The sequence below is a fragment of the Lepus europaeus genome, chromosome 2 (assembly GCF_033115175.1).
Source record: "Lepus europaeus isolate LE1 chromosome 2, mLepTim1.pri, whole genome shotgun sequence".
Classification (NCBI taxonomy): domain Eukaryota; kingdom Metazoa; phylum Chordata; class Mammalia; order Lagomorpha; family Leporidae; genus Lepus; species Lepus europaeus.
The window spans coordinates 36505964-36519279 of NC_084828.1; the positions used below are offsets into that span (position 1 = coordinate 36505964).

Genomic DNA, 13316 nt, shown 5'->3' on the forward strand with positions numbered 1-13316 from the left:
CAGTACAGATGCAATTTTTTTTGCCAAATATTTTCAATCTAAGGTTGAAAATGTAGAACCCATGGATAGAGATGGTGGACTGGCTCTGTATTCATACAGTATTGTATACATAGACACATACAGTACTGATGGATGGATGTATGAGATTAGTATGATCCATAATGACCTATAATAGAAAAGAAAGCCAAATAACACAACAAATTTGTTTTTTGTTTTTCTTTCTCATGAAACCGAATCAACTCTTAGGATGTTTCTATTCAGCTGGAATTCATGGTGATAAATAACAGAAGGTTTTTTAGTGAATGTCCCCTTAGCCACATAGATATTACCTCTCTCTCCTTTCCTTCTATATGTTTAGCTTTAGGCACAACATTGCTGAGTAGGTCCATTAATTTAACAAAGGTGTAGTTCCAAATCTGATACCAAATTGCTAGAAAAGTTTTACTTCTCTTCAAATATGTTGAAGACAAACAGATGAGTTTTACATTCTACAGCATGGACAAAGTACCTCTACTTTATTCACATAACTTGTTCACTGCATGTGCTGGAGACAACTGACTTCCCAACCAAACGTCTAAACTAACTAGCTTAACACTACCTAGAAGTGTGCAGTTAACACATACAAATGTGCTCTAACTCACTTTGTTTTAGGCGCATGCACTTTTTAGTGAACTTTCAGAGTGATGACAGCTATCTTTTAAATCAAGACTTAGTAAACAAAATTACCTTTAGGTCAATGAAACTGAAAACATTTTATTTTATAGGACAGTAACTGCAGAGATGATTTTCCTCAGCTAAATCACAAGTCTATTATTAGAGAAAAAAGTCACATGCTACACTAGAAAATATAGCATACAGCATAGATACAGATGACTCAAATTTGGAGATCAAATTCTAAGACTTCGTGTATCTCATCAGCATATATGATGTTAAATCACACATGTGTGGCCTCATTTGCTCATTCTTTGTTCTTTGGTCACATTTTCCTTTCCTACCCTATTTGGAATTTCTTTTCTCTCTCTCTCTCTCTCTTTTTTTTTTTTTTAAGATTTACTTATGCATTTAATTGAAAGGCAGAGAGACAGAAAGAGAGAAACAGAGAAAGAGAGATTTTTCACCTGGTGGTTCTCTCCCCAGAAGGTCCTAACAGCCAGGGATGTGCCAGGCAGAAGCCAGGAGCTAGGAATTCCATCTGAGCCTCCCAAGTGGGTGGCAGGATTCCAAGCATTTGGGCCATCTTCTGATGCCTTCCTTGGCACAATAGCAGGAAGCAGAATGAGAATCTGAGTAGTCAGGACTAGAACCAGCACTGTGATATGGAATGTCAGTGGAGGCAGCAATGGCTTAATGCAATGCACCACAATGCCTGCCCCTCTAACTGGAATTTTTAATGATATGGAAGGGCCTCCATCACTTTACTGGAGAACTAAAACCCAGCCTGTGTTTCCTTTTCTAATATCCAGAACTATACTTACCAAGTATATATTATTTTCCATAATAGTATATAAATTATGGCCATAAACAATATGCTACCAAGAACCATATAGTCATATGAACTCTGTCTCTTGCTATGTTCATTGAAAATTTAAGGTAAATCAAGAAATCATATACACTTGAAATGATTTCTAAACTACTAAATAGTCACATGCAACATTTTCAGTAATCCTCAAATACTACTTATCCTTACTTTAAAGGAAAACCTATAAGGAGGTAAGATACAAACTATGTCTCTAATACTCTCAAACCAAATCCCTCCCAAATAACTTTAGAGGAAGGTTTGGAGGATTCCATGCTCCTTCCATGGCTGACTGTGGACAAACTGTCCTGGCTCCCATGTCCTTTACAGATGAGATGAACACAGATTTTTAACTTAATGTTTTGTGAAATCCAATCAAGAGCATCCTGTGGAAGTGTAACTACTAGTTGCTATTAGCAGAAGTTCTTTAAAAATATATATTTTCTGCTAAAACTTATACAGTTAACTACAAGGCTAACAAAATATTTTTAAAAATAAAAAAGGATCGCAGTGGGGTCATTTGGCACAGTGCTAAAGATGCCACTTGGTATGCCAGCATTCCACATTGGAGCACCCAGATTTCCAATGTCGACTCTGCTTCTAATTCCAGCTTTCTCTTAATGTACACACTGGGAGGCAGCAAATCATTCCTCAAGTACTTGGGTTCCTTCCACCAGTGTGGGAGACTTGGGTTGAGTTCCATGCTCCTGGCTTTGGCCTGGCCCAGCCTTTGCAGTTACCAGCACTTATGGAGTAACCCAGGAGATAAAAGATCTTTCTCCCCCTCATTTTCTCTCCATATGTGTGTGTGTCTGTGTGTGTGTATGGTGGTGTGTACGTATCTACTTTTCAAATAAAATTTTTAAAAATTTTATTTAAAAGATTCTCAAAATCCGTTGTGTTATTAGGAAATGAAGCTGAATACTTTGTCAACCACTGCATACAAATCAATCAGTTGACACAGAAAGACTATATTCCCACTTAACACGGTGCCACACTACTCTGCTGACATTTGCTTGTATTCATTGATGGTGCTTTTAACGCTTCATTTGCGTGTCAGACTAGGTGACAGGTATTAAGGCTAGGGACTACTTAACATCAAACTCAACGTGATCCAAGAACATTTTCAATAACTGTTTACCTTCTATATACTCTCCCTCAAAAAATAATTAATAAAATAAACAGATATTCTTTTCTGGCTCAAGTCAGGGACAGCTGGGAATGCCAAAGAAGTACTTACTTCTCTCCTTGAAAGAAGTCAGAAAGATATGCACAGTCATGCTGCTCAAAATATTATTCTATGTGCCAAATGACAATGTCATAAGATATTTGGAAGCCAAGCAAACTCACGGAAGTAAGGGGATTTGTAGAGCCTGCAGCCTGTTTGGCTCAAGAGAAATGAGGCTGAGCTCTCTCATGAAGAAAGCAACATGACACCTACCAGTGTTAGAATCAGCCTCTTGGATGAGGAAGACAGGCGTGCAGAGGTGGAGATCAAAGCTATCTCCCTGTTCACTACAGATAACCTATTTGTTTCCTCTTCTTCAATAGCAAGATGGAAGGAAAGTGCTGAAAGAGGAGGGAGAAGGGGAAAAGGAAACTTCTCTATTCCAGAACTGTAAAAAAAAAAAAAAAAAAAAAGGAGGTGACCTTTTGATCTCCATAGGATGGCACCTTTATTGGTTATGCATAAGCAGTTTCCAACCAGCTGATCAACGGGTACTGATGCTCAACCCTTCCATGATCAGTAACCATGAAGGGAGTCATCTGTGAGCAGCAGTCAAGCAGAAGGCTCATCTCCTACTAAATAACCTCCAGCCCACACCCAACCCAGAGGGTAAGAGCAGCCACAGGGGAAATGATTCTCTCTCTCCACAGGTTCTCCTTTCATGAATGCCAATCATTTGCCTTGGGACTCAGAGCAAAATCCATCCTCAAGTGTGCATGAATGAGAATGGCACTCATTTTCCAAGATACAACTTAGAATCTCTGTGCATCAGCATCACCAGTAGACAAGGTTTTGAATTATGTTCAGGTTCCTCTTTTAAGCACGCCAGCAAATGCAGACATGATAACAGCTGAATGTGATCTGGCTATGAGTGAAGAATTTTCTGATGACCTCAAAATTTAAAGGTAATTTTCTTAAAAACAGGGAAAATAATGCCTCCCTTCTAAGTCCTCAAATGGTCAACCCACAGTATTGTTGAGGAGAATTTGGAGAATAAGCTTTAAAATAAAAGGTGACTGAACCATAATCTTTCTTATTCAATTTCTCCATTTCTGTTTCAATTAGGAAAGTGTACAGTGTTTGGGAATTCTGTAGCCAACTCAGTACAGATCTCTGTTTGTCCACATCACTTAATTTCTCTATGATGTAGTTTCCACAACTATAAAATAAGATCAATATTTAACAACAGAATCTCTGCCAGGGTGTCTGATAACTATTAAATAAGATAACAGTGAATGTTCGGTTAAGTGGAAGTTGCAGCTTCACAGCTACAGTAGTTAAAAAGTTTCTTATTGTCACCCAGAATTTGGACTCAGTCTCATTTTTAAATTATTTCCTTTTCATTTTACTTATCTAATCTAAGCAAACATGTTATGATGTAAAGTTACTACTTGGTGTTTAACTCCTCTCTCTGCCATCAAGTTAGTCAATAGTCTAAATTCTTACAAAACATAGCCGTAAAAAAATAATTCAATAAATTCATTAAAGATTAAGCATGTGTAAATTGTTGTTTTATTTTATAAAATGGAAAATATATCACTGTTTATATAGTTGTTAAATATACAGTATGCACACTGATCTCAAGTTTTCAGAGATCCGCATTTCAAATTTGCTTTTCCTGTCATGGGTGGTGAGCTCTGCGAACTCAGATTTGCTCTATCTGCTTCCACCTCACTTTTGTCTGTATTTTAAAACTAGCTCAACCCTGGATCTTCGTATCAACCTCAATTCTCTAGACTCCTGCTTCTGGTTTCTTTTTGCCTTTCTACTTCCACATTGCTTAGCTTACTCTATCTATTATCTTAGGCCTAACTTTAAATTAAATGACAACTTTGAGCTCCAAAAATTTTCTCATGCAAAATCAAGCTTGTGGGACAGCTTAAATTTTTGTGTTTAGAATTTAAACTTTTTTAAAGAGTCAGAAATTAACATAAGTATTACTTTAGCATCTCTTACTAATATAGAAGTCTACAAATGAAAATTCAACTACTTAAGATCTTCATTAAGAAGCTGTTACCCTAAATTTCCTTCCAAACTTATTCCTGTTGCCCTGTTGAATTATAGATATCTAGTCAATGTAAAAATAAGTAAACAGTTGTCATTGCTAGTTTGAAATTTAACATTCTGCACCAGTTTAACTCACACAAGTACATTTCATTTGTCACAACAATGACTAAGAAAAAACTCCAGGCAAACTATCTGTTCTAAGACATTTTAACCATAAATACTCCATGGTTCCATTGTAAGGAAAGAAAATGTTTTAAAAAACAATATGGTATCCAGATTTAAAAGCCAACTAGGTTATAAAGAAACTAACCAGAAGTTATTGGAAGTACCAAAGAAGCTTGCCAGAAGGAGAGAGGGGAAAGGAGAAAGGCCAGAGATTCAGATAAGTAGCTCAAATAGTGAAACTCATTAAAAAAAATTCTTCTCGAGAGAAAAACAGACAGCACCAGTAAACTTCCACTTTATTTGAAATTCAGATCTCACCCTAAGTTTAAACTGTAATTCAATCACTCTTCCTCTTAAAAGCAGATTTTAGCAAATGGACTTGAGAAGAGGAAGTGTATGAAGGCAGAATGTTTAGAATTAGTTCCTGAGGGATCACAGATTTTTTTCAAGGCTGCCCCTTAGGCCACCAAAAGTGTAGCCATCCACAGAAAAGAACAGAGATAGACAAATTAATTGAAGAAATTCATTGCCATAAAAATGACTATCCCAATAAATACCCACTTTTTCCCAAATCTTAGTTTATCAGAATGAAGACAGGTACTTATTGTAGCATTAGGCTAATAAATAAAACACAACAAAAAGCAAACACTCTTCAACATAATACTCAATGTGAAGTATGCCATCATCACACCAAAATGGAGTTTATGATCTGTTTGAAGAAAACTCCAGGACTTTGCTAAGTTGGCAGCCAGTTTAAAAAAAAAAAGAAAAAGAAAAAAAGAAGAAAGGAAAAGAAAAAAGAACTGACAACCAATAGATGGCTTTTACAGGTTAAATCTTGTCGAAGGTACGTGACCCCCTCAGTACACTTTGATTTAGCTAAGCTCACCACATTTCTCTTAAATACACTCCATTAACAAGTGATAGACTGTGATCCAAGCTTGGGGCAAGACACGAAACACAATCTTTCACGAACTTCATTCATTCCCTGACCAGGTGTCTTGGGCATGCCCAAGTTACCAGTTCCTTACCTGAGTTCTGTGAAGCTTTATTCAAATCAATGGTGTTGCCTTGGAATAGCACACAGTCATGAAATCAGTCTAGCAGCCCCAAAACTTGCTGGGCCTTCCAAGTTCAGATTCACAGCATGAGTGAAAGTTATCAGAAGAATGATAAAATGCTTTGGGTTGTTAAAAAGGAGTGAGCACCTCACAAAGACACCACTGGCCCGTACCATGGCAAACAAAGTAGATAAGCACCACCTATGAGGAAAACTTGGGTTTATAAAAATCATCAGTAGCTTAAATGGAAAATTAGAAAAACAAACTTTTTGCTCTAAGATTTTAAATGTGTCCTATCTATTCAAACGACAAACCTCAGACACTAACTACTAATCAAATTATTTAGTCTGATAGCACACCCCCAGGTATTTCTCCAAGTGGAGATACAGAATTTGCACACTGACATGACCAGCTTTCAGTAATACCCTATTAGTGTGACCCTATCTTTAATCTACAGCCATGATAAAATGTCCCAACATATACAAACTCAGCTCACACAGTGACTAATGACCATTAATCCCCCTATCTTCAGTAATCTGCCCCTCCAGTCATCTATCACACTGACACTTCACTTTACACACGTGAATAAACTTTAACCAAGAAGGTGTATCAACAAAAATCTCAAAGGTATCTGAAGCTGTAAATTAAACTAGGGGGAGACACAGCGAGGAAGCAAATAGAGGGATCAGACCTTGAAGTTTCAGACTTGAATCCATGGCTGGAGGTGGGGGTGGTGGGGAGTGTGCAGGGAGTACTAGTCAATCACTCAGATACGCAAACTAAAAAAAAAAAAAAAAAAAAAAAAAAAAAGGATGCCACACAGAAAGGGGGAACCGAGAACTAGCAAAAGAAAAGGCGGCTCCAAACAGTTAATTCAATTTGCTCATCCATCCACTGTGACATATAAAATATATGGATATAAACAATTCAAGGCCGGAATACCAGTTTCTGTTTTCCCCAAAAGAATAACAATTCAGTGGATTTCCATTTGGTTTGGTTGGAAATGCTCTTTGTAACTTTCAGCCAGCAAGCACATCCCGCAGGCTGAGAAACTTCTAAGGACTCATATGCTATAGTGTCACTGCTGTACAACTGTCTCATTCCTTTTCATATTCCATTAACTATTCGGCTTACGTAAAAATCCCGGTTCAAAACATGAATGGTAACCACAGACCACGCACAAAAAGTTCAAACTAATCTGCAAAATGGTTTTAGCAATTATGCAAAAAGAATGACTCTAACCTACAGGCCCTGATGCAACTTGAAGCTCAGTGTGTAACTATGAAAAGTCCCCTGAGGTGCAGTGTGCTGCGTGTGTGTCTGTATGTGAGTGTGTGAGTGGGTTTGAGGGCCTGAAACTGGATCCATGATTGAAACCAGAATCTACCAAAAAGAAAGGCACAAAAGTTGAGCCGTGGCTTGGTTCGCCCACAGTGAACGTTTCCTGGGGAGTGTGTAAGAAAACTATCTGCAAGTATAGATACAGTCTGGACTCTTAGGTCAGAAGGAGCCCGTCACAGCATCCTTACAACGTTGCATCTACCGTTGCAGAACCATCCAATTAATACCAAAAATCTTAAATCCAGCCTCCTGTTGTCCATGGCAAAGGAGAAATTTCCACACAACTGCTTGCTCCTTTTCACTCACTTGCAACCGCCTGTTTTCCTTTCTCAACCCAGCCAGGCAGTGGCTAGTTTAGATCCTACCCTAAGAAGGAGTTATTTCCTGAAGTTTCTTCAGAATGGAATTTAATTACAGACTTTAGTTACATAAAACTACTAATAACCCCTTATGCTCGGAAGGGGAGGGGCGAATCGGGAGGGCCAGGTTCAGGAATCCTGGCGAGTCTGTGGGCGACCAGCTCCCGGGGCGCACACCTCCCTCCCCGAAGGAACCAGCCGCTGGACAACATTCACATGGGCTCCTCCTGGGGCCCAAGCTCACCGCCAGCCGCTGCCTCCTCCCACCCTCGTGCTGAAACGTGCGTCTGCCCAGTAATCTGGGCGTGCCCTGATTTTGGCGAGAGGCCGAGGGCTGCGCAGAGGCTTGGGGAGGCTTGGAGAAGATGGGGGGTGGGGGGGTGAGGGACATCCCCAAAAGCGAACTAGGAACCTTCTTGCTTGAAAGTCCCTTAGGGGGACGGCTCCCTCCGCCCTTAGAAAGGAGAGGATGCACAAATGAACTGAACTTGGGGAGGTGGGGGTGCGGGTGAAGGAAGAGGGTTGATTCCGAAAAGTGGAGAGGGGGCGAGCAAGAGAGACCAAGCGGGCGAAGAAAGAAGACGCGGGGTTACCTGAACAGAGACATATGAATCCAAAGAGGTAAAAGTGAGCGGGCTCCGCGATCATTGTCCTCGGGTGGCTCCTGCATACAGTCTCATGCCAAGAGAAGGGAGCAGAAACGGGGTCCCCAAGTGTACGAAGCCACACACCACACACACTACACACAAAGGCTTAATATAAGCAACGTGGGTCCATCCGCCAGGAGTTTGCAGGGCAGTTCCTCGTGGACCTTGCCGGTCGCTTGTCAGTGTCTCCGAGCCCCTAGCAGACGAAGAATTCCCAGGGCTGTGTTCCCCACGGCCCAGGGCTTCCGAGGAGGCTCAGCCCCTTCCAGGGACCATCCACGGCGAACAACAAAGAGCCAAAGCCCAGGCGCAGAGGTGCGGCTTCCCGGCTCCACGGGCTGCCTCAGCCTCCCGGCGAGCGCCCCACAACGTGCGCCCGAGCGCCGCTGCGAGGGCAGGCGCGGCGGCGGCGGCGAAGTTGGGCGCTGAGAACCGCTGAGCGAGGGCCAAAAAGTGCTTCTCGGTCCACGGGCGAGCCCCGTCAGCGGCCAGCCAGCGGCGCAGGCGGCAGCGGCAGCCCAGGTAGCGGCAGCAGCTCCGGACGGCCGGCTCGGGGTGCCGGGGGTGTGCCTGGGTGACTCCGCGCGCAGGGGGCGAGCGAGGGGGCGGTGCGGCGACAGCGGCTGCCTGGGCGGGCCCTTGTTCCCATCACTTGGGGGATGCCGAGGGCAGCGGGGCCGGCAGCGGGACCGCAGACACGCTCACGCCTTCCAGGCGTCCCCAGCCCCGCGCCGCGCCCAACATCGCCGGCGGTCCCTGGCTCCCCGGGGCGCGCGCGCGCCCAGCGCCCCAAACTGCGCCGGAGCCCAAACTTCCTGGGGGGGCGGGAACCCGCACCCCTGGCTCGTGGTAGCTGCAGGGACGCAACTCCCAGACCTCCCCGGGCTGGGGGAAGGATGCTGCGGGCGGGAGCGCCGGCCGCCGCGGCTCACCGGAGCTCGGCCGGGAGCTGCAGTGTCTGAAGTTTCGGCTCTCACGCTGCCTCCGCTCGGGCTCAATTGCTTGTGGGTTTCCCCCACCGTCCCCGCGGCTCCTAGTTTCCTCCCTCTCCACCCCGGCCCGAGAATACTTAAAGGGGCCGCGCGGTCCTTGCCATGCCTCGCTGGGCGCGCTATAGGCGTTGGCCAGGCAAGTTCTGCTCGAGAATATTTCCAGCCCCAGACCCCGGGTGCCCAACTGCGCCCTCAGGTGAGAATCAAACTGCCCGGGCTGGAAAATCCAAGCGGCGGAGAACTTCTCTGCTTTCTCTCGCCACCCCCAGCTCCCCTGCACCTTTTTTCCAAATGGAACCTCCCAGCCAAAGACTTCAAAAATCCTCCTGGTCCAGCTTAACCTCTTCCTTACCGCTGCCAGGGATTGGAATAAACTCTCAAAGAACTCCACGCTCAACCTTCCTCATTCCCATTTTTAGAAAAACAAACAAATTGGAGCCACAGGCCTTTAGAGCTGGGAGCAGAGGACTCTGGGCTGCGTGAGTAGGTGGGTACTGAACCCAGTACCTTCCCAGTCCTTTAAGTTGAAGTTATTGAGAGTGGAGTCAGGGAGAGGGGGGCACTCCAATGTAAGGCCTTTGAGGCTAGGCCATGGAGGCTTTTGGATAGAGATCCTGGCCTTCGACTCCGGAGCTTGTTGTATTAGGAAGTTAACAATGGGGGTAGTAATAATGGAAGAGGGACATTTGTGGAAAACGTTCTTGATTGCCTCAGAGTTTGCAGTTGTGAAAAGTCATTCAGCTTTTTGAAACCAGTGGGCGTGGGCTTTGATGCCCAAGACACCACCCTGAAATCCCAACCTGCCACTTACTAGCTCTGGGGCCCTGCCAGGATAAAACAGGGGCTCTGAAGATACTTGGTTGTGTTCACAAATCCTACCCACCCATAGCAAAACAAACCGGGCGCACCTGTCGCTCATTCATTCCTGCATTTATCCATTTTTCTTTCTATTAAATAAGACACTGTAGGTAAAACACCTAATCCATGTGGAATGCTCAAAAAGTGGTCGAAATGGATCCTTAGAGTTATTATTTTTATTAACAAATCAGCAAAGTAACCTAAAATAGCTCCAACATAATTAATTACTTGGTTGTCTATGAAAAATGGAGAATTACCACTGTCTTGGGATGGGACATGAAGAGTTCTTTTTTTGTAGAAACTATTGGGCTTTTCCTTTTTTTTTTTTTTTTTCTTATGAGACCATGCATTGCCTAATGAAACATTAAATTTTAAAGGCAAAAGTCGTACATTCACTCTTGTTACTGCTGATCCAACACATGACCTCGGAGCATCATTTTGTGGAAAATAAACTGGTTACCAGCATCTATTTTTGAAAGTAAGATAGTTTAATCCTGAGAAAGCTGCCTGCAAATTCAGTAAACAGGCTGCAGATAAGAATTCAAAGACTCTCACCAAGATCTTTTCAGCAATCAGAACAAGAATGTGCAGTAAATGCTGAAAAACACATATTGATTGGTCTTTGTGGAAAGATATTTACTGAAAAACATAGACTTTCTCTTCTTGGAATAAAATGTGCTTTTAAGATAAGCTTACCTGGCAATAAAAAATAAATAAGCTAAAGTGTGGTAGTCTGGAGAGGCGGAGAAAATCCTTCAAATCCTCATATCATTTGAATGCACTTTAAACAAAGATTTTGAACTTCCAGTAAAGAATGAATACTTTTAAATACAAACTAGAGGGGCAGTCATTGTGGTCCCCCTGGTTAAGCCACCACTTGGGACACCAATATACCCTATCAGAATGCCTGGGATTGAGTCTTACCTTGGCTTCCAATCCGACTTCCTTCTAATGTGTGCCCTGAGAGTGATGGATTAAGTACTTGGGTGACTGCCACCCACAGGTAGACCCAAATGGAGTTCCTGGCTCCCAGCTTTGGCCTGGCCCGGCCCTGGCTATTGTGGGAATTTGGGGAGTGAATCAGCAGAAGAAAGATCTCTCTGTCTCTGCCTTTCAAATAAATAAAAATAAACTTTATATATGCATATATATCCATTGCTCCCCAGTATGGATCCCGTAATTTCCGGAAGTTTGGTAAGATCTCTCAAGATATGGAAACCATATTAATGCTGTGTTTCATTTTGCAATTTCAGGAGTAAACACCCACCCAAGTCCTCTCTTCCACCCTTGGATATGCTATTTCCTAGGAGAGTCAGCAGTTAGTACATTCTCACACTAACTCTTGGCTGATGAGGACCATCATCACCACTTCATGTGTCTTTTTTTTTTTTCCATCTCCTGCCTCATCCAAAGTGTATTTTGTCTGTCAATTACATTAGTCACGGTGGCGTTTCAAAACATGAATTTGTATTCAGAAGGCACCATGGATCTTTAATGAGTGATGGAACTTAATGCACCTGAGAACTCTCACTACTTCCTTTTACTCACTCACTTAATCAAGCAAACAGACACTTAACGCCCATCATCTCTTTGCAGGAAACGGAAAAGTGTGCTTTTGGGGCAACATGCAAATAGAGTCCCATTCACTAGGCCCTTACTGCTGTTACTGTGGGAAGCTGCAAAGAACAGAACCATCGCCAGAGTGGCATCTGTTCCAAAAAGTGAAAGCAAAGTGACGAGGGGGAAATGACAGCTGAGGACATTCCTGGAGATGGATGAATCAGAACAACTTACCGCCTTTCCACTTTTACTCCTGAACATGAAATTGTCTAGGAGAATGCATGAAATGCCCGATGTTCCATGTGAGTGTGTGTGCAGTGTAAGTGTGTGCACTTGCACAGGAAACCTGCTCACTTCACACCTACAGGCAACTGAGACCAGTCCCATAGAATTCTGACTCACTCTGCACTGGATGGGAAACAAAGGGCAAGGAAAGGAGAAAGGGTCTTAATTCGCACTCAGGACCCTTATTCCGGCCACCATAGTCTGAATGAGTGCTAGATTCTAAAGATTCATTTAAAGATTTTTTATCTCATTTGTAGCCTATACAATTCAGGATTCTTAAAAATGTATCCTTAAGAATTTCGAAGAAATAAGAAAGGAGCACATTCCAACAGTCTTATGAATAGGAGCTTTTAGAGAGCAAAATTTCTAGAGCGGTGATAATTCTCCTTGGGCTGCTCAGATCTGACTTTATATTTCATGGGTGTTGCTTCAGGAACTCAGGATATAACAAAACTCCCATCAGCTCCTCTGTGATTCCAGATACCACTTCTTTGGATCACGAGAACAGAGGTAATTCAACTAGCACATCTCTCTCTGTATTCTCTTCTTATTAAGAAGCCTTAGATTGGGCTTGGGATGCAAGCCACAAATTCTAGCACATCTGGAGAGCAGATCTGGCAAGAAGTACACACTGAGGCTATGTTATCTACTCCAAGATACCATCCCTCAGGATACAAGAGCTAGTTTAACAATTTTTACATGGAATTGCTGAATAATATCTACAACTCTTAGTGCCTAAATTTCTTAGCTGAAATAAATATGTGAATATTTTCCTAATTTTAGATATATAAGAAAAGTCCCATATTAGAAGGGAACTGCCAGTGCCATGACTCAACAGGCTAATCCTCCGCCTTGCGGCGCCGGCACACCGGGTTCTAGTCCTGGTCGGGGCACCAGATTCTGTCCCGCTTGCCCCTCTTCCAGGCCAGCTCTCTGCTATGGCCCGGGAGTGCAGTGGAGGATGACCCAAGTGCTTGGGCTCTGCACCCCATGGTAGACCAGGAGAAGCACCTGGCTCCTGCCTTCGGATCAGTGCTGTGCAGCCATTGGAGGGTGAACCAACGGCAAAAAGGAAGACCTTTCTCTCTCTCTCTCTCTCTCTCTCTCTCACTGTCCACTCTGCCTGTCAAAAATAAAAAAAAATAAAAAAAAAAAGGGAACTGAAATAATCTTAATAAAGGAAAGTAAACTCACATTTGTTGAAACATCTACTGTGTTTCAAGAAGATTGGTCTACTTAATTTCTTTCAAATGTACATAGGACACTTTTTTTTTTTTTAACAGCATTGTTTTTGTTT

At 42.8% G+C, this 13316-nt stretch overlaps 1 protein-coding gene across 1 annotated transcript in view; it reads right to left on the bottom strand.

Annotated features, from left to right (window-relative positions):
• The window catches only part of ROBO1 (roundabout guidance receptor 1), a 453969-nt gene extending 445282 nt beyond the window's left edge, over positions 1-8687 (bottom strand). The window contains exon 1 of the mRNA XM_062206682.1: positions 8271-8687. Within this exon, the coding sequence (XP_062062666.1) occupies positions 8271-8325 (55 nt within the window). The 5' untranslated portion in view covers positions 8326-8687. The remainder of the gene's footprint in view (positions 1-8270) is intronic.
• Positions 8688-13316: the final 4629 nt, after the last annotated feature.